This window comes from Amyelois transitella, chromosome 11 (genome assembly GCF_032362555.1).
Source record: "Amyelois transitella isolate CPQ chromosome 11, ilAmyTran1.1, whole genome shotgun sequence".
Taxonomy (NCBI): domain Eukaryota; kingdom Metazoa; phylum Arthropoda; class Insecta; order Lepidoptera; family Pyralidae; genus Amyelois; species Amyelois transitella.
In genome coordinates, this window is record NC_083514.1 from 618820 (window position 1) to 638864 (window position 20045).

General features: G+C 38.1%; 3 protein-coding genes across 3 annotated transcripts; 1 reads left to right on the plus strand and 2 right to left on the minus strand.

Moving 5' to 3' along the window:
- Positions 1-9449: 9449 nt before the first annotated feature.
- On the minus strand, positions 9450-18173 carry LOC106131394 (uncharacterized). Its single transcript, XM_060946617.1, has 4 exons — positions 17965-18173; positions 17383-17488; positions 10895-11016; positions 9450-9781 (listed from the first exon to the last, which is right to left on the minus strand). Exons 1-4 carry the CDS (start codon positions 18165-18167, stop codon positions 9496-9498), a joined length of 717 nt encoding a protein of 238 aa, XP_060802600.1. The 5' UTR covers positions 18168-18173; the 3' UTR covers positions 9450-9495.
- On the plus strand, positions 12171-14972 carry LOC106141512 (transcription factor Adf-1-like). The gene is made up of 2 exons (XM_013343159.2): positions 12171-12517; positions 13521-14972. Exons 1-2 carry the CDS (start codon positions 12376-12378, stop codon positions 14231-14233), a joined length of 855 nt encoding a protein of 284 aa, XP_013198613.1. The 5' UTR covers positions 12171-12375; the 3' UTR covers positions 14234-14972.
- LOC106141511 (uncharacterized) lies at positions 12506-15012 on the minus strand. Its single transcript, XM_013343158.2, has 2 exons — positions 14717-15012; positions 12506-13451 (listed from the first exon to the last, which is right to left on the minus strand). The coding sequence occupies exons 1-2, from the start codon at positions 15010-15012 to the stop codon at positions 12581-12583; spliced, it is 1167 nt and encodes a 388-aa protein (XP_013198612.1). The 3' UTR covers positions 12506-12580.
- Positions 18174-20045: the final 1872 nt, after the last annotated feature.

The following is a 20045-nucleotide window of genomic DNA, read 5'->3' on the forward strand; positions in this document are numbered from 1 at the left end:
GTTACACATCCAGTTGTGTGAATGTATAGGTTTCCTCACGATTCTTACCATCACCGTTAGTTATATATATATATATATACGCGACAAATTACACAGATTGAGTTAGCCTCGAAGTAAGTTCGAGACTTTTTGTTACGAGATACTAACTCAACGATACTATATTTTATAATAAATACTTATATAGACAAACATCCAAGACCCAGGCCAATCAGAGAAAGTTCTTTTCTCATCATGCCCTGGCCGGGAATCGAACCCGGGACCTCCGGTGACACAGACAAGCGCACTACCGCTGCGCCACAGAGGCCGTTTTCGTTATCAAACTAATGTACATACATACATAAGATCACGCCTCTTTCCCGGAGGGGTAGGCAGAGACTACCTCTCTCCACTTGCCACGATTTCTGCACACTTCCTTTCGGGTACTTTTGACCTGACCCTTTACCAGGACGTCCTTAATTTGATCAATATACGTTCGTCTAGGTCTTCCCACTCCGACCTTTCCCTCCACACTCTCCTTGTCATGTACATAACTTCTAAAATAGACATTGGTACATGGCCGAGTTGGGATTCGAATCGGTGCCTTACCAATCGCGTTTTAACCAGACACTTTACCGATTTGACCACAGATGCTCTAATTAATTTGTACCGGGAGCGATGATTCGGCTCGACCGCCACCAAAGGGAAGATCTTCCGCCAGGCTAGGTGTGACGCCTGGGGAACCGCGCGACAGACGATGTTGAGTCGCAATTTGTATTTATGCTCCAATCCATGAAATCTTTGTAATCGCGATTTAGATTCTTCGCTGCTATTGGTTGAGCGCGTCAATTTCTTCGCGATGATTGACAGTAGTTGTTTGATTGGATGTTGTGATGAGTGGCGTAGAGATGTCGCCACAAATTAATTGATTAGGGTACTTCTGTACGCTCGTTATTTTGTGGCGTGTTATTGGGAGTCAGGATTGGGCTCCCTCGTGATCGTAATTATCGACTCGAACTCAAGAGCGCTCCGCTCGAGAGCCGAATGAGCGGTATGAGCGCGGTTTGGCTCATTTACTACTTAATTTAGTGATTTACTCAAAGGTCACTTTTTGAATCTCAATTTTATCATTTTAGCCATAATTAACATGATATTTCAGTCTTTGCGAGACTGTTTAACACGTAAGGGATGACATACATAAAAACATATCTACCTTGCGCTTGCGGGGTAGACAGAGTCAACATTCTTGAAAAGGCTGATAGACCACGTTCAGCTATTTGGCTTAATGATGGAATTGAGATTCAAATAGTGACAGGTTGCTGGCGCAACACCTAAGAGACGAATACCAAGTTTATAAGCCTATCCATTAGTCGTCTTTTACGACATCCATGGGAACAAGATGGAGTGTTCTTTTTCTTTTTTTTATTGGTGCCGGGAACCACACGGCAACCATTAATGGTTCAACGTTATATTACTATAATAACAAAGAATAATTTTACATACATACGTACATAAATGCAAACAAAATGATACACATTCCGGTCATCCAAAGGCTGTAGGTACTCATCATAGAGAGCACATTGTCACAAAATAAAGAAAGTACAGAAGGTATGTAATTTACATTTAATTTATTTTTATCACTACATACACGGTCAGGTCACGTTTATATCCCTTGCGGGGGAGACAGAGTCAACACAGTATTGAAAAGACTGAAAGGCCACGTTTAGCTGTTTGGCTTAATTTTTTATTTATTTATATGTTTATGTACATCTAAATATAAAACTAGAATTTTTTATTTTATTAATTTATTTATTTATTAATTTAGGTACACCAACAGGTTACATGAACAAAATTTACAAGTAACTTTTTAATTTGTGTGCTAGCATGCAACCCTATAACAGGTGAACATAACTTTCAAATAAACAGGCGAGTGTTAGTTATTATTGTGATTACAATAACATCTATACTAATATAATAAAGCCGAAGAGTTTGTTTGTTTGAACGCGCTAATCTCAGGAACTACTAGTTCGAATTGAAAAATTATTTTTGCATTGAATATACCATTTATCGAGGAAGTCTTTAGGCTATATAACATCACCCTGCAACTATAAAGAGCAAAGAAATAACGGAACATGTGAAAAAAATACGGGGAAAATTATTCATCTTTGAGGGCTGAAATGATGCCCAAAATAACTATTCCACGCGGACGAAGTCGCGGGCATAGCTAGTAAGAACCCAATTTATGTCTGGGATTACCCTCAAACACGGAGAGTGTTTCTTTATTAACTGAAATGTGATATCTGTTTTTTATTTAATTTGTATCGATGGACTCGAGTCTCGACGTCACTGCACTAAAACCATATCACGTCCCTAGCGGATTGCGGGCAGTGCATCGTCTTTGTAGTGTTTTGCAAAGTTCTGAGGCTGACTTAAATGGTCTTTGATAAGAAGCTAGTCCTTCACGTATCTATATACTAATATTATAAAGCTGAAGAGTTTGTTTGTTTGTTTGAATAATGCGCTAATCTCAGGAACGTCTGGTTCGAATTGAAAAAATATTATTGTGTTGAATAGACCATTAATCGAGGAAGGCTTTAGGCTATACAACATCACGCTGCAACTATTAGGAGCGAATAAATAATGGAAAATGTGAAAAAGAAATGGGGAAAATTATTTATCCTTGAGGGCTTCAATGATGCCCAAAATAGCTATTCCACGCGGACGAAGTCGCGGGCACAGCTAGTAGATAATAATATTGAGATGAGAATTGGTTATTGTATTTACTAGCATAACTAAATTATGTATTGTGTGTTCCAGGGACAATTCTAAGATTGCACGTTATGTTTATGGTATAGTCATCTGCCGTGTGGTTCCCGGCATCAATATAAAAAAGACAAGGACCACTCCATCTCTTTCCATAGATGACGTTAAAAACGGCTAGAAAAAACTTGGGATTCTTCGTTTAAGCGATGGGCTAGCAACCTGTCACTATTTGAATCCTAATTTTATCATTTAGCCAAACAGTTGAACGTGGCCTATCAGTCTTTTCAATTATGTTGGCTCTGTCTACCCCACTGCAAGGAGATGGAGTGGTCCTATTCATTTTATTGGTGCCGAAAACCACGCGGCATAATATGAAAAGGCTATTATATAAATTCCTCAGAAACCCTGCGAAATAATTCATGAGATACGTTCAAATTTTGAAAGCAAAACCTTGAATGTCTAATCGATTCCTATTGGCTGCAGACAGCGGGTGCAACGAACGCCACCGAATCGCAACGTTAGTTTTAATACGACCACAACATATTCTGAACAGTAGGTGAACACTTTCCTGTCATTTTGCCGAATCCTTAGACTCAATAGGATATTTTACAACAGGTCAAATCAGATACTTTTACACAGAATATTTACCTATGTATATCGTTATCATATATTGTATCTCTTAACTGTTTGCATTTTTATTATATGGTCTTCGTATGTACACTGTTTTTGAATTTGTAGTGTAGATCGTAACTTTATAATTTTACTACTATGTATATTTTTACTACAATTTGTTATGTGTATTTAAATAAATAAAAATAAAATAAAATAAATTTTCACATTCCTGTCGGCGCGCTGTTCACAATAATAGCATTATATTAGATTCGACTAATCTAGCATTATTGCGAACGTTTTGACACGTGGCTAATTCCGTCTGACCTTCGGAAATTTTTATTTATTTATTAAAACTAAGCCGTGTGGTTACCGGCACCAATAAAAAAAAGATGAATAGGACCACTCTATCTCTTTCACATGGCTGTCGTAAAAGGCGACAATATAATAGATATATAGACAATAGGACAGGTTATAAAGTTGCGAGTCTTTTCTTAGGCGATGGGCTAGAAACCTGCCACTATTTGAATCTCAATTCTATCATTAAGCCAAACAGCTGAACTTGGCATATCAGTCTTTTCGAGACTGTAGGTTCTGTCTTCCCCGCAAGGGCTATAGACGCAATTATATGTATGTATTACATATTTTTGTGAACTTGTCCTTCTGAATGTTAACATTTACTGTGGCGCTGGCAACCTTCCGACTTTGTTTGCTTTCTGCAGTGTTTTCAGATTGATGCGAAGTCCTGGAAACATCTCCTTCCTGCATTATTCTAACTTTATTGGATCCGCTCATATATTCAGATGATATTTTCCTTGAGTTGAGAATTTTTAATATTTTTAGCTTCAACGCGAATTTTGATTAAAAGTTTTTTTACGGGTGGAAAATCTCTACCATCCCTGTTAAAAATGCGAAAGTAACTCTTTCTGTCTGTTACACTTTCATTCATGAACCACTGAGCCGATTTTGGTGAAACAACGTGGAGTGATAGAGTTTACATACATACCTACATATATATGGTCACGTCTGTATCCCTTGTGGAGTAGACAGAGCCAACAGTTAACCAAATAGAGTTGACCCTCAGGAATAACATAGGCTACTCTTGACTGCGCAAAAAGCGGTAGAAGCGCGCTTGAATTTCAGCTGTATGCTTCAGTCTACGCAATCTACATCAATATAGTTATAATAATATATTTGAAGGACTGCAGTCATCAGATCCAAGGCTCATAAAAATTAGATTTATAATTTTCGTTTTTGTTTAAGATAAAAATTTTTATTTCAAACTAGCTGTGCCCGCGACTCCGTTCGCGTGGAATAGTTATTTTGGGCATCATTGAAGCCCTCAAAGGTAAATACTTTTCCCAGTCTTTTTCACATTTTCCATTATTTCTTCGCTCCTTATAGTTGCAGCGCGATGTTATATAGCCTAAAGCCTTCCTCGATAAATGGTCTATTCAACGCAAAAAAGAATTTTTCAATATGAACCAGTACTTCCTGAGATAAACGCGTTCAAACAAACAAACAAACAAAGTCTTCAGCTTTATAATATAAGTATAGATTAGTATAGATGAGGGAAGCACTGCGCCATTGAAAAATGTGAAACGGCTCTTAAGTACTCGTAAAATTCAGGTTAGCTTTAAATATGAATTTCCGGATGCGATACGATCGATTTATTCTACATTCGTTCACAGAGCACAGACCACGGGTCCACAGACACTAGCTCTGTGGACTTTGTTCTGTGGTTGAATATTATGGTAGACTATTTGAATATATGTAAAATAATTGAATATTTTGTATGCAGCTTATAAATATGTGGGATAAAAAAACGGAAAATATGATTGATTCCTCTGTCAGAGTTAGTCGAATAAATCTCCTGAATCGATCTCGATATTTTTTTTTGCATAATATACGAGTACTTAGGGTACTACACACGTTTGTTTGTAAGTTTGAACGCGCCTATCTCAGGAATTACTGGTCCGAATTGAAAAAATCTTTTTGTGTTGAAAGACCATTTATCGAGGATGGCTTTAGGCTAAATAACATCACGCTGAAACTATTAGGATCGAAGAAATAATGGAAAATGTGAAAAAAAAAACGGGGGAAAATTATTCATCCTTGAGGGCTTCAATGATGCCCAAAATAGCTATTCCACGCGGGCGAAGTCGCGGGCACAGCTAGTTTAAATATATTATAAGAACAGAAGAAGATTCCATACGTTCCTAGCCACGCGTTGCGCTCCAAAGAGTTAATGCGTTAATCCAAATTAGTTCTTTTATCCTTTTGTCTTCGGATTTAAGACTGAAGTCTGATTGAATGGCTGCTTTCAGACAATGGCTTTGTTTTCCCGTCAGCTTGGAGAACGTGTGTTCAAGTCCGCCGTATGAAATGTTCAGTTTATAAGTAAAGTTTTAACGGGGTGCACTGTCTTATACCTACGTACGGATGTACATACATACATATGGTCACGTCTTTATCCCTTGCGTGGTAGACAGAGCCAACAGTCTTGAAAAGACTGAATGGCCACGTTCTGCTATTTGGCTTAATGATAGAAATGAGATTCAAATAGCGGCAGGTTGCTAGCCCATCGCCTAAAAAAAGAATCCCAAGATTGTAAACCTATCCCTTATTCGCCTTTTACGACATCCATGGGAATGAGATGGAGCGGTCCTATTGTTTTTTGTACTGGTGCCGGGAACCACACGGCACCGTAATAAATCTAGCTAGATATTAGTTTTCCACTGAATATAACCTTACAAAATCGGAGCTTAAAAGCTTAAGACGCGGCGAAGCGCGAAGCGACGAGCTTACTAATTGCCGTGGAACTTTCTGGAACTTTTCAAATGTCATATCGTTACTTGCCGTTTTTCGTTGGCGGGAATTTTGCTTTTGTTTACGATTAACATTGTTTATTATTAGCCGTGCGGTTCCCGGCACCAATAAATAAAGAATAGAACCACTACGTCTCGTTCCCATGATTGTCGTAAAATGCGACTAAGGGATAGGGTAATTAATATGTTTGACAGAGAACTTTATGTGCGGTCAAACTAAATAAATATATTTATATCTACACAAAATTATAAAATAAAATAATTATAATATACATACATACATATAGTAGATAAAAAATATACAAAAATACAAAAATCATGCCGTAAAAGAGAAAAGACGTGTTTATGTTTCTATTTTCATGCTCCACTAATGGTATCCTAATTACCTTTATAGTTATTTTTTTCGATCATTAATTCGCTATACGTTTTCCTCGAAATATTTCCTTATGAATGTAGGTAATTGCTAAATATAACATAAGGGTCGGTAATCATGCAATATACGTAAGTAACTGAAGGCCTCTGTGGCGCTGCGGTTGTACGCTTGTCTGTGACACTGGAGGTCCCGAGTTCGAATCCCGGCCAGGGCATGAGAAATTAACCTTTACTGATTGGCCTGGGTCTTGGATGTTTATTAATATAAGTACAGATTCGTTAAGTTAGTATCTCGTAACACAAGTCTCGAACTTACTTCGAGGCTAACTTAATCTGTGTAATATGTCGCTTGCCTATTTATAATAACGTTAAATATATCTATAACGGTTTGTTAAAAGTGAAAATGCACAGATTGTACTACCTACCGCTTCTTCTATTCTTGCTTAAGATTGAATTATAAGTTGTGTTGATCTCATCAGGTGTTATCTTGTATCCTTCATACTAAAATAATGGTGCCGTGTGGTTCCCGGCACCAATACAAAAAAGAATAGGACCACTCCATCACTTAGGGATAGGCTTACAAACTTGGGATTCTTTTTTAGGCGATGGGCTAGCAACCTGTCACTATTTGAATCTAAATTCTATCATTAAACTAAATAGCTGAACGTGGCCATTCAGTCTTTTCAAGACTGTTGGCTCTGTCTACCCCGCAAGGGATATAGACGTGACCATATGTATGTGTGTAAAAGAATGAAAGGCCACGTTCAGCTGTATGGCTTAACGATGGAATTGAGATTCAAACAGTGACGTTGCTAGCTCATCGCCTCTAATTACCCAGTTTATGAGCCTCTCCCTTAGTCGCCTTTTCCAACATACATGGGCAAGCTGTGGAGTTGTCCTGTTCTAAAATTAAATTACTAAATTTGTGAAATCCGGTCAAGAATGTACGTACATTGTAAGTAAATGCCAGGATTAATTACTCGGAAGAGGTGTATGCTTGGCGTCATGGCGCGCATCGTGCGAGTCATGATGGGATGCAAAATAACGAGAGTACGGATCTATACTGTTTTATTGCGATTTTCTTTAAAAAATAATAAAAAAATAAGAAAAGGATCACCCCGTGTCATCCACATAGATGTCGTAAAAGGCGACTAAGGGATAGGCTTATAAAATTGGTATTATTCATTTAGGCGATGGGCTAGCAACCTGTCACTATTTGAATCTCAATTCTATCATTAAGCCAAACCGCTGAACGTGGCCTACCAGTCTTTTCAAGACTGTTAGCTCTGTCTAGCCCGGAAGGGATATAGACGTGACCATATGTGTGTATGTATTCATATCTACTTCACTTAGCAGAAAAATTGAATATTTAAATTACAATGAGAAATAATTCTGTGTTTTCCATATTTTGCGACCGTGATTTGTGATTGATTCGCAATATTACCGCCAGCTGAGGAAATTCCGAACATACATACATATATATGTATATGTTATTTGATTACTGCGCGATCATCAGCACCTCTCAGGTGATTAGGAAGTGAGATGTTAAAATTCCTATATTAATGACTAGCTGTGCCCGTGACTCCGTCCGCGTGGAATAGTTATTTTGGGCATCATTGAAGCCCTCGAGGGTGAATAATTTTCCTCGTTTTTTTCACATTTTCCATTATTTCTTCGCTTCTTATAGTTGCAGCGTAATGTTAGGCTTAATAGCCTTAAGCGTTCCTCGATAAATGGTCTATTCAACACAACAAGAATTTTTTAATTTGAACCAGAAGTTCCTGAGATTAGCGCGTTCAAACAAACAAACAAACTCTTCGGCTTTATAATATTAGTATAGATACGAGAATACTATATCTTGTGGTTAAGACGGGAGTGATATTTCTACGTATCTATTTTATTATAGTTTTATCAACCGTATTATAAAAGGGGACTAAGGGAAAGGCTAAAAAACTTGGGATCTATCTCGTAGGCGATGGGCTGGCAAGCTGTCACTATTTGAATTTCAATTCCATCAATAAGCCGTACGCCTGAACGTGTTCTTTCAGTCGTTTCAAGCTCTGTCTACGCTGCAAGGAATATAGACGTGACTATATGTATGTTAGTATCACTGTACATTCTGTTGCTTTATTTTTTTATTTTAGTAATTGATTATGTATCTTAATGAAAATATTAATTACTTATTAATATAGATTAAACTTATCAGTTAAACAAAATTCAAAAACATGGTAAAGTTTAACATAGAGATGATATTCAAAATATCTACACGCGAAATTAACTTTAGATGGGTAAATCGAAAAGTTTAAAAAGTAAAAAGATAATTCCGTTACTCAGTAATTTAATTTAATAATTATTATTTTATTACAATCTTTTAGGCGATGGGCTAACAACCTGTCACTTTTTGAATCATAATTCTATCATTAAGCCAAGCGGCTGAGCGTAGCCCATCTGTATTTTCAAGACTGTTGGCTTTGTCTACCCCACAGGGGATATAGACTTACTTACATGTACTTATGTATGTATATGAAAATAACTTTAGAAAGTAAATCGAAAAGTGTAAAAACAATTCCGATAGTCTATTTACAGGCACCTAACATTTTTAATTAATAATAACTATAATTGAAGACTTCTGTAGAAACTATTGCTGACTGGCAAGGCTGCTTCAATAATAAATAAATAAATAATAATAAATAAATATAATATACGGAACAAATTACACAGATTCAGTTAGCCTCGCAGTAAGTTCGAGACTTGTGTTACGAGATACTTACTCAACGATACTATATTTTATAATAAATACTTATAATTAGATAAACATCCAAGACCCAGGCCAATCAGAAAAAGTTCTTTTCTCATCATGCCCTGGCCGGGAACCCGGGACCTCCGGTGTCACAGACAAGCGTACTGCCGCTGCGCCACAGAGGCCGTTCAATTACAACAATAATGACTACAGAAGTTCATTATAACACAGTTGGAAAATATCGCAGAGCGTATCAAGTTGTATAGATCTCACTTTTGACAATTCTCTTTCTATCAGCTGTTCCACCCCACTACGTTTCTTACTGGACAAGGGCATTTGTTTCAGGTAAAGTACTATAGACCGCATCACAGCCGTGCGGAGTTTGGCTATAGAAATGTCCAGGAGACGACTCCAGATACTCTTCAGTTGGGACTGGTAGAAACATGGGTCCATTGTCTTGGGTATCCTTTTTGAGATCCTGTCGTAAAGGTTTCTGGAAGCATAGGTTTGCCTGTTATTTTTTTTTAGGATTGAGACTATGGTTATCTTTATGCTACAAAAAGTACTTAGGTATGTAAACTTAACGAACGTATCTTGATCAAATTAAAGACGTCCTGGTAAAGGGTCAGGTCAAGAGTACCCGAAACCGCCGAGCTTGCATGAAGAGAGTTATGAATGTGGATGAAGCGAAGGAAGTATGCAGAGATCGTGGCAAGTGGAAAGAGGTAGTCTCTGCCTACCCCTGCGGGAAAGAGGCGTGATTTTATGTATGTATGTATGTAAGAACTTATGTCTCTAAGTCTTGCATTAATATCATTATTTAAGTATGTTCCTAATTACCTACTTGGAGTAATATAATCACGTCTATATACTTTGCGGGGTAGACAGAGCCGACAGTCTTGTAAAGACTGACAAGCCACGTTCAGCTAATTGGCTTTAAGATAGAATTGAGATTTAAATAGTGACATGTTGCTAGCCCGTCGCCTAAAAGAAGAATCCCAAGTTTATAAGTCTATCCCTTAGTCGCCTTTTACTATATCCATGGGAAAGAGATGGAGAGGTCTAATTGTTTTTTCTATTTGGCGTCTGGAACCACATGACACAAACACTATATATAGGCAAAATATCATGTAGATCGTTTCCGAGGTTTTGACGCGAAAGATGGACATGACAAACACACAAACACACATTCACATTTATAAAATTTGTATATGTTCGGATATTGAATAGAAATTTTGTACTAGTTCGGAATAGATATAATTCGATTTAAGTGATGTGACGTCAATAAGTGATAGCTTGTATCCAATTTTGAAAATGAATCTATTCTATTCTATTCAATTGTGGCGACATCTCTACGCCACTCGTCACAACATCCAATCACACAAAAACTGTCAATCGTCGCGAAGAAATTGACGCGCTCAACCAATAGCAGCGAAGAATCTAAATCGCGATTTCAAAGATTTCATGGATTGGAGCATAAATACAACCTCCGACACAACATCGTCTGTCGCGCGGTTCCCCAGGCATAACACCTAGCCTGGCGGAAGATCTTCCCTTTGGTGGCGGTCGAGCCGAATCATCGCTCCCGCTACATCAATCTACACACCTGTATTCATCAGCCATTTTGATGAAGATCTTATCGAAGACTGACTGGTTCTGGGCGGCGACCACTCGGAACCTGGACTCGGTGCTGCCTTTCCGCACGAACTCTTGAACTCTCAAGTAAATCTGAACAAACAGCATATATATTTATGATCAAGTCTATATCGCTTGCGGGGTAGACAGAGCCAACAGTCTTGAAAAGACTGATAGGCCACGATAAGCTGTTTGGCTTAATGATAGAATTGAGTTTCAAATAGTGACAGGTCGCTAGTGCGTCGCCTCAAAGATGAAACACAAAATGGTTTTAATTTGGAACTTTAGAATTGGACCACTACATATCTTTCCCATGGACGTCGTAAAATGTGACTAGGGGAATTGCTAACAAACTTGTAATTCTTTTTGTAGTCGACGGGCTAGCAACCTGTCACTATTCTAATTTCATTTCTATCATTTGGCCATCGTGTGGCCTTTCAGTCATTTCAAGACTGTTGGCTCTGTCCACCCTGCAAAGGATATAGACGGTATTAAATATGTATATGTTTAACTGTACGAACTGATGTATACAACGAACCATAGTTTCTGATATCTTATGATTTATACATACATACATACATATAGTCACTTCTATATCCCTTGCGGGCTAGACAGAGCCAACAGTCTCGAAAAGACTGACAGGCCACGTTCAGCTGTTTGGCTTAATGATAGAAATGAGATTTATATAGTGACAGGTTGCTAGATATCCATCGCCTATAAGAAGAATCATGAGTTTATAAGCCTATCCCTAAGTCGCCTTTTACGACACCCATGGGAACGAGATGGAGTGGGCCTATTCTTTTTTTATGTTGGTGCCGGGAACCACACAGCACATGATGTATAATGAAATATATAGACTAACTTCACTTCTTATCTGTAAACTAATTATGAATAGTTTAAACAATATGTAGTCAACGAACTTCAAAGTTGAAAACTGAGTTCGCGAACAAAATCTGCGCCGCGCCCGGAGCGTGAAATGGAACGTATTTACTAAACAAATCCGGTTAATTCACGTCTTCTTGATTAAACCGCTGTTCCATTGCAGCCTTGATTATTTGACTTTTGCGCCGTGTGGTTCCCGGCACGAATATAAATAAAGAATAGGACCATTCCATTTCTTTCCTATAAAGGCGACTTAGGGATAGGCTTATAAACTTATGATTCTTCTTATAGGCGATGGGCTAGCAACCTGTCACTATTTTAACCTCAATTAAGCTATCATTAAGCTTAAGGCCTCGGTCTCGAATTTTGCGGGCAGCGGGGCGGCGGCGGCGGCGGCGCGGGAGCGGCAGGATCTTGCGTATCGTCAAATGGACCGGGTCTCGAAAACAGAGGCGCGGGAGCGGCGCGGGGGCGGGCAACGAGCGGTGCACTCCAGTCGAGCGGTGACCGTCCCGTGTTGCGCGTCTGCATTGTAGTATAGTGTTGTACTTTTTTTTGTGACGTTTCAAAATGTCCTCGGACGTGCAAGAGCAAATTATTTCGGCAATCTTTGAGAGGAGACCCATATGGAACAGCAAAGATGTGAACCATAAAAATAGAAGAATAATTAATCAATTATGGGAAGAAATAAAAAACGAACTGAATATTGAAGGTAGGTGAATATAAAAATTATTTATTATGTTATATACAATGTTTATTATGGTTTACAAATTAATTAGTAGCTAATGGGATTATTTACAAAATATTCTTTGAATTTTTCACGTATATATTGTGCTTGATAAGACGTCCGGGCGTTGGTTTGTAATCGTGTTTGTAATGTTTGTTGATTCGTATTGACAGTAATATAGGCAATGTCATTATCACCGTCCTTATCTCGGATAATGTTATGCAACAAACAGCAAGTTTTGATGAGTAATCTTGCATGACATTTGTTTGTCTCTATGGGCGATCTGAAAATATGCCACTTGGATCTTAAAATTCCGAAAGCACACTCAATAGTCTTTCGAGCCCGCGATAATCGCTTATTAAATAACTCACTTTGTGCATTAAGTACGCTTTGTGGATAAGGTCGCATCAAATATGTTTTGAGTGGATATCCTTCATCTCCAATAAAAACCATTGGTAGAACGATATCTGATGTGGGTAGATATTGTGGACCTGGTATATTGTAGTTATTACTTTGAAGTAAACGGTTCAAATTAGAGTAATGGAATGTCCCTGCATCACTTTGTTTCCCTCTTCCTCCAACTTCTATACAAACGAATCTTTTGTCAGCATCCGCGACCGCTTGCAAGTGCATCGAAAAGAAATGTTTATAATTATAATGCGATGATCCAGCGAACTTAGGATTTTTTATTCGACAGTGCTTGCCATCAATAGCACCAACGCAATTAGGAAATTGCCATTTTTCATAGTATTTTTCCGCTATATTTTTCAATAATTCTTCTGTCGGTTTTGGCATATGTAAATGTACCAAATTTTTCCATATAGCTTTACAAGTGCCATAAACTATGTTGGCTACCGTTGTTTTTCCCATTCTGAATGACAATGACAGTCTTTTGAAAGGCTGCCCACTCGCCAAAAACCTGAAAATTAAAGCATGTATATGTTAAAGTTATGTATGTAATAAATAGTCTGTTCGTTCTTTGTTTCAGTGACCGATTTAAAGAAGAAATGGAAAAATTTAAAAGATCACTATAGAAAGGAATTAAAAAAAAATCCTGCCCCTAGATCAGGAGATGCCGGAAATGTTAATCAACCCTCAAATTGGCAATATTTTTCTCAATTGAGGTTTTTGCAAGATGAAGTTGTACCAAATGTTACTGAGGGTAATTTAAGCAGACCTGAAGTAAGTAATCAGATAAGTAATGATTCGTTTGAGACAGAAGACATATCTGGAGAAAACTCTCAAGAAGATACAACCGGTCATAATGAAGAATCTTCTATTTATCCACAACAACCTTCTACATCCTCACAAGAGGCTCCTGTTTCTTCTCAAGAAGCTTCTACATCATTGCAAGAAATTTCTACGCCTCCAAGAGAAGCTTCTGCGTCACAACGATCAAGAAAAAAGAGAACAGCGAATGACATAAGAACTGAATTTTTAGAATTGGAAAGGAAAAGGATAAGACTGCTGGAAAATGATTTATCAAATCAAAGTAGAAACGAGGCTTCTAGAAATGAGAATAAGTCTGATGACTACTACTTTTTTATGAGTTTACTTCCACAAATGGAAAAATTCACGCCCTTTCAAAAGTTTAGAGTAAGACAAAAAATTAATCAAGCTCTTCTAGATGAGTTAAGTGTAAATGAAAGCACGTACCCTTCTAATGAATCATATATGTATGGGTATAGTACTCAACAATAGAGGTATATCAATCTTATAATGAAAATACTGTCAATAAATAACAAAACTGTGATTTAAATAGTTAACTAATCGTCGTACAGATGAGAACTTTAATTTTAGAGAGAAGATTTAGTTTTAAGATTAGCGTGGAATTATTATACTGACCACTAAGTATATCGACCTTGTAATAAAAATACTGTAAATGAGTGAGAAAACTGTGATTGTAGAAATAATTAATCGTAGTACAAACGAAAACTGTGATTTTAAAAATAAATGACAAACTGTTATGTTACTTATTTCATACGAAACGTTTTTATATTATATTTTTCGTCAAAGATAAATAATTAAGGCTGATTAGTGTGTAGTAGGTATTTAATTAAAATTATTGTATCTGGGAACTTAATACCGATGCCAAACTATTTACTAAATTAGTAGGTACAACACTTCCTTTTTGAAACTATCAATAAATACAATTACAAATTACAATTTCGTTGTTTTACTTACCCAAGCGTTATGTATAATTTTTCTGCTGGAGATATACCTCTAAAACTTTTTGGATTAATTCCAGACTGTAAATCACTCTTGATAGTTTCTAGAATATAGTCAAAAGTTTCTACACTCATTCTGGTGTAGTCGTAGAATTTATCGGGATTTTGTCTCTGTTCTTCATAATTTCGATAAAACTCGCCATTTATTTTCCTTGCCTTATAGTAGGGATCCACTTCTTCTTTTGCCCACAATAAATCGAGCGTTAGGAATACATTTGAATCAAAAAGATGTTGTCGCCGATTTTCAGACATTTCGTTTGCGAATGTCGACAACACAACCACGAACACATCACTACACCGCTACAGTACCGCGCGATCTGCCCGCTGGTTTCGAGAACAGGTATGCGTTGCCCGCCCCTCTCCCGCGCCGCCGCCGCCGCCACCCCGCTGCCCGCAAAATTCGAGACCGAGGCCTAACATCTGGACGTGACCTGTCAGTCTTTCAAGACTGCTGGCTCTGCCTACCCCGCAAGGGATATAGACGTGATTATTTGGATTATATGATCTGAGTTTTGTACTTCAAAAGATTTTTGTTTAGATAATATGTATGTACCTGGACTTGACAATTTCACCTGGAGTTGTAAACCTATCAATACATACAAGTATTCACGTCTGTATCCCTTGCGGGGTAGACAGAGCCAACAGTCTTGAAAATACAGATAGGCCACGTTTGCGCGCTTTTCGACCAGGAATCAAACACAGTTCGCAACGACCGATCCACTTGACCACTAATGTCTCGTCTGTGCAAAGTAATGGAGTCGTGCTTTATCTTAGAGTCGTTCTGATGAGTCTCTGTTGTTGAAACGGTCCCGACGCGAAGTTGAAACTCGGACCACGCACTAAAAGGGCACTTTAGAGCCTTTTTTTTGTTATAAATAATTAATTAAATATATACGGGACAAATTACACAGATTGAGTTAGCCTCGAAGTAAGTTCGAGACTTGTGTTACGAGATACTAACTCAACGATACTATATTTTATAATGAATACATATATAGATAAACATTCAAGACCCAGGCCAATCGGAGAAAGTTCTTTTCTCATCATGCCCTGGCCGGGATTTGAACCCGGGACCTCCGGTGTCACAAACAAGCGTACTGCCGCTGCGCCACCACCGAGGCCGTCAAATTACCTAAGGGTAAATCCTTTTTACGGACAACTCCCCGGGTCTTCACCCGGGAGAGTGTGGGACTCCTGGCACCTAATGTATCAGCCTACCCACTAAAACCCCCCCGTGCTCCCTTCTTGCCATTTCGAGGGCATCATGGGATCGCAGGCATTTCACCATAATGCCCTCTGGCTGCCCGGCGCGTTTGTGCCGGGAATATATATAAATATAATATATACGGGACAAATTACACAGATTGAGTTAGCCTCGAAGTAAGTTCGAGACTTGTGTTGGGAGATACTAACTCAACGATACTATATTTTATACATTCATACATACATACATAAAATCACGCCTCTTTCCCGGTCGGGTAGGCAGAGACTACCTCTTTCCGCTTGCCACGATCTCTGCATACTTCCTTCCTTCCTATTTTATAATAAATACTTATATAGATAAACATCCAAGACCCAGGCCAATCAAAAAAAGTTCTTTTCTCATCATGCCCTGGCCGGGATTCGAACCCGGGACCCGCATACTACCGCTGCGCCACAGAGGCCGTCGAATCTTGCTGTAATGGGCGACTATTAATTGCTGGACGCCTATCCCATCCCAGGGTCAGGGAGTGACCCGGGTACTTAAGGCCTTGTGGCCAAAGAGTGCAGACCTATTTCTAAGGTTCCACTATCTGTCAGACTGGAATTGTTGAATTTAAATGCTGTGTCTTTGACGGCCTCTGTGGCGGTAATAGGCATGTCTGTGACATCGGAGGTCCCAGGTTCGAATCCCGGTCAGGGCTTCGAACTTTTTCTGTTTGCTCTTTAACTTACTTCGAGGCTAACTCAATCTGTGTAATTTGTCCCGTATATATTTATTTATTTATTATTTATTTGTTTTTTTTTTTGATGTGTTATTTTTTACTGAGCTCAATAGGAGTTACTGATATAAGTACAATGAGTGTACTGAAGATAAACATGTCTATATGAAAACTTTGAATGTACCTTAGTCAATTCTGGGAATTTCTGGTAAAAGTTCAAGTTAATAGCACCAACCACTAAAGAAATGAACTTAGATCACGTCTATATCCCTTGCGGGGTAGACGGACTCTTTATTGGCTGATAGGCCACGCTCAGCTTGGTTTGGTTTCAATAATTTATTCTATAAAAGATTACATTAAATCCACTTACATGAGAACAGAATTAACAAATATAGTTAAACTAAACTAGGATGCAGTCACCGTACACTTTAGACATGGGGCAAACAAAAGGCACTGAAAATCTTATTATCCCTTTTTTAGAATCCCTGATAGGCCACGCTCAGCTGCTTTACTTAATGATAGAACTGAGATTTAAATTGCGCCCATCGTCTAATAGAAGAATCCTAAGTTTATAAGCTAATCCTTTAGTCTTATTTTACGGCATCAATAGCAAAGAGATCGAGAGGTCCAATTATTTTTTGAATTAATGCGGGGAACCTCACGGCACAAGGGCCTTGTTAAAATATGGTATTTTTGTTACCTTGGCAAGCTGGTTCATCATATTACTGAGTATGGCTTCTATCTGCCGCTTCTCAGGAAACTGATAAACACACTCAACAGCGGCAGCGGCTGTCACCATTTTTAATCTGTGTATAAATAAAAATAAAAAAAACGAATCACAAGTTTGAGCACACCAAAGAAATTGTCTAATTAGATGTTATGTGTCTCATAATAAAATAGGCCGTGCCGTGTGGTACACGGCACCAATAGAAAAAGTATAGGACCACTCCATTTTCTCCGACGGATGTCATAAAAGGCGACTAAGGGATTGGATTATAATCTTGGGATTCTTCTTTTAGGCGAAGATCTAGCAACCTGTCACTATTTGAATCTTAATTCTATCTTAAAGCCGAATAGCTGAACGTGGCCATTCAGTATTTTCAAAACTGTTGGCTCTGTCTATCCCGCAAGGGACATAGACATGACCATATCTACGTATGTTTTAAACTCTTATAATTTGGTTTAATTTTCTTAAATCTCATTCACCATTCACAATGCAATGATCCGCCGTATCATCGTTATCCTTAAACTCAAAAAATTTACTAATGTTAACAAAACCAACCTTTTATATCTCTTTTTTCTCTCTCCCTTAGTCTCCTCCTTATCATTTGCTTTCATTTCAAGCTCATCGGATACACTGTTCACAACCTCACGATCCACTTTGTCATCTTCATCAACTTTGAAGTGAAAACTTATATCACCTTCTATAGAAATTTCCACGGCACATACAGTCATAATAGTGAAACTAGTTATGAGCAAGATCATAATATACAATATCGCAATGTCGAGAACCATGTTCTTTGTATCATTTCTCACGATAAGCGGAAATAAGAGTCGATAAAATAGTTACAAAATCCCATCGATAAGGTTTGCTGTTTTATGCCATCGTTATTATTTCTTTTTTCTATTGGTGCCGTGTGGTTCCCGGCACCAATAGACTACTCCATCTCTTCCCCACGGATGTCGTAAAAAGCGACTAAAGGATTGGTTTATAAACTTGGGATTATTTTTTATTGAGCCAAAGAGCTGAACGTGGCCTTTCAGTCTTTTGATGGCTGTCGGCTCTGTCTACCCCGCAGGGGATATAGACGTTCTTGTATGTTATGTTAATGCATAACCCGCGATGGAGTGATGTTACAACGCAATATTTCACGTCGCGAACTCGTCCGATAAAAATAAATATTATCGATACCGACCTTCGGAATTGAAGCGGTAATAAATCAAGTAAGACGTAGCTTATATTTGGAAGATATAGTGTGTTGTATCAATATTACTATTATACTGCCTGCAGTTTACTGCCTTTGTAGCGGCCGTTCAGCCTCCACGGACAGACAAACACTGTGTCTTGACATTTGGATGAACAAAACTGTTTTGTCTTTTTTTTTTATATGTCATATATTTAAAAAAAAAGAGAATCGATATGGAATAAGACGACGACCGGACAAGACGTCTTGAATTCTCTGAAATCTGGTGATTTATTGTGACGACCCACCAGACCCTCGGCCCGTCCAGCCAGGGTGTTGGGCAAGTTTTAATAAAATAAAAAAAAAATCAACCAAAATTGACCTTTAAAAAAAAATTAATTTTTTTTTATTATATTTAAAAAAAAAATCTAATTATTTTTTTTATGCGTTTTAGGGTCACACGTGGTGTCAGGCTGTTTTGTTATCGGTGACTCGTTTGGTGTACTCGATACGATTACCCCCATTCCGTTACATCCAGTATATTATCTCATACATCATACATACATATAGTCACGTCTACATCCCTTACGGGGTAGACAGAGCCAATAGTCCCGAAAAGACTGAATGGCCACGTTCAGCTGCTCGGCTTAATGATGGAATTGAGATCCAAATAGTGACAGGTTGCTAGCCCACCGCTTAAAAAAAGGATCGTACTTTTATAAGCCTATCCCTTAGCCGCCTTTTACGACTTCCATGGCAAAGAGATGGAGTGGTCCTATTCTTTTTTGAATTGGTGCCGGGAACCACACGGCACTATATTATCATCAGATTTCAACATGACAATATTATCATAGGAATTCAGGTATTATAATCCAGGTTCTAGGAACACGGGAGTCGAGTAGGTATTACACAAATATTCTGACGTAACCCGTGTTACAGCCGTGTTATGTTCATTAGCAATTCTGAACAATCTCTGTTGAATGTAGTCTGGGATCTGAGAAACGAATTTCATCAGTTAATTCTTTATTACTACAATAAGCGGCGAATTTAATGCCATCTGTAAAACAGCGAGGAAATCAGCACTCCTATAATAAGTGTAGAATTAAACGCCACCAAAAAAGTATACAGGTTTTTCGCAAATCCCTCGGGAACTATGTAGTTTTTACCGGGATGAGATGTCCCTTTCCAGACTTTCCATTCATTATATACGCCAAATTTCAAAATTGGTTCTGTAGATAACACGTGAAGAGTTAACAAACAAAAAAATCATCTTACTTATACATTTAAAATATTAGTTGGGATTTAATTTACTTGTCATGAAACAAACAAACATAATAATGGGCTTAATCCATAACACGTAGTAAATTACATACATATAATCACGTCTGTATCCCGTGCGGGGTAGTGACAGGTTGCTAGCCCATCTCCTAAAAGTAGAATCCTAAGTTGATAAGCCTAT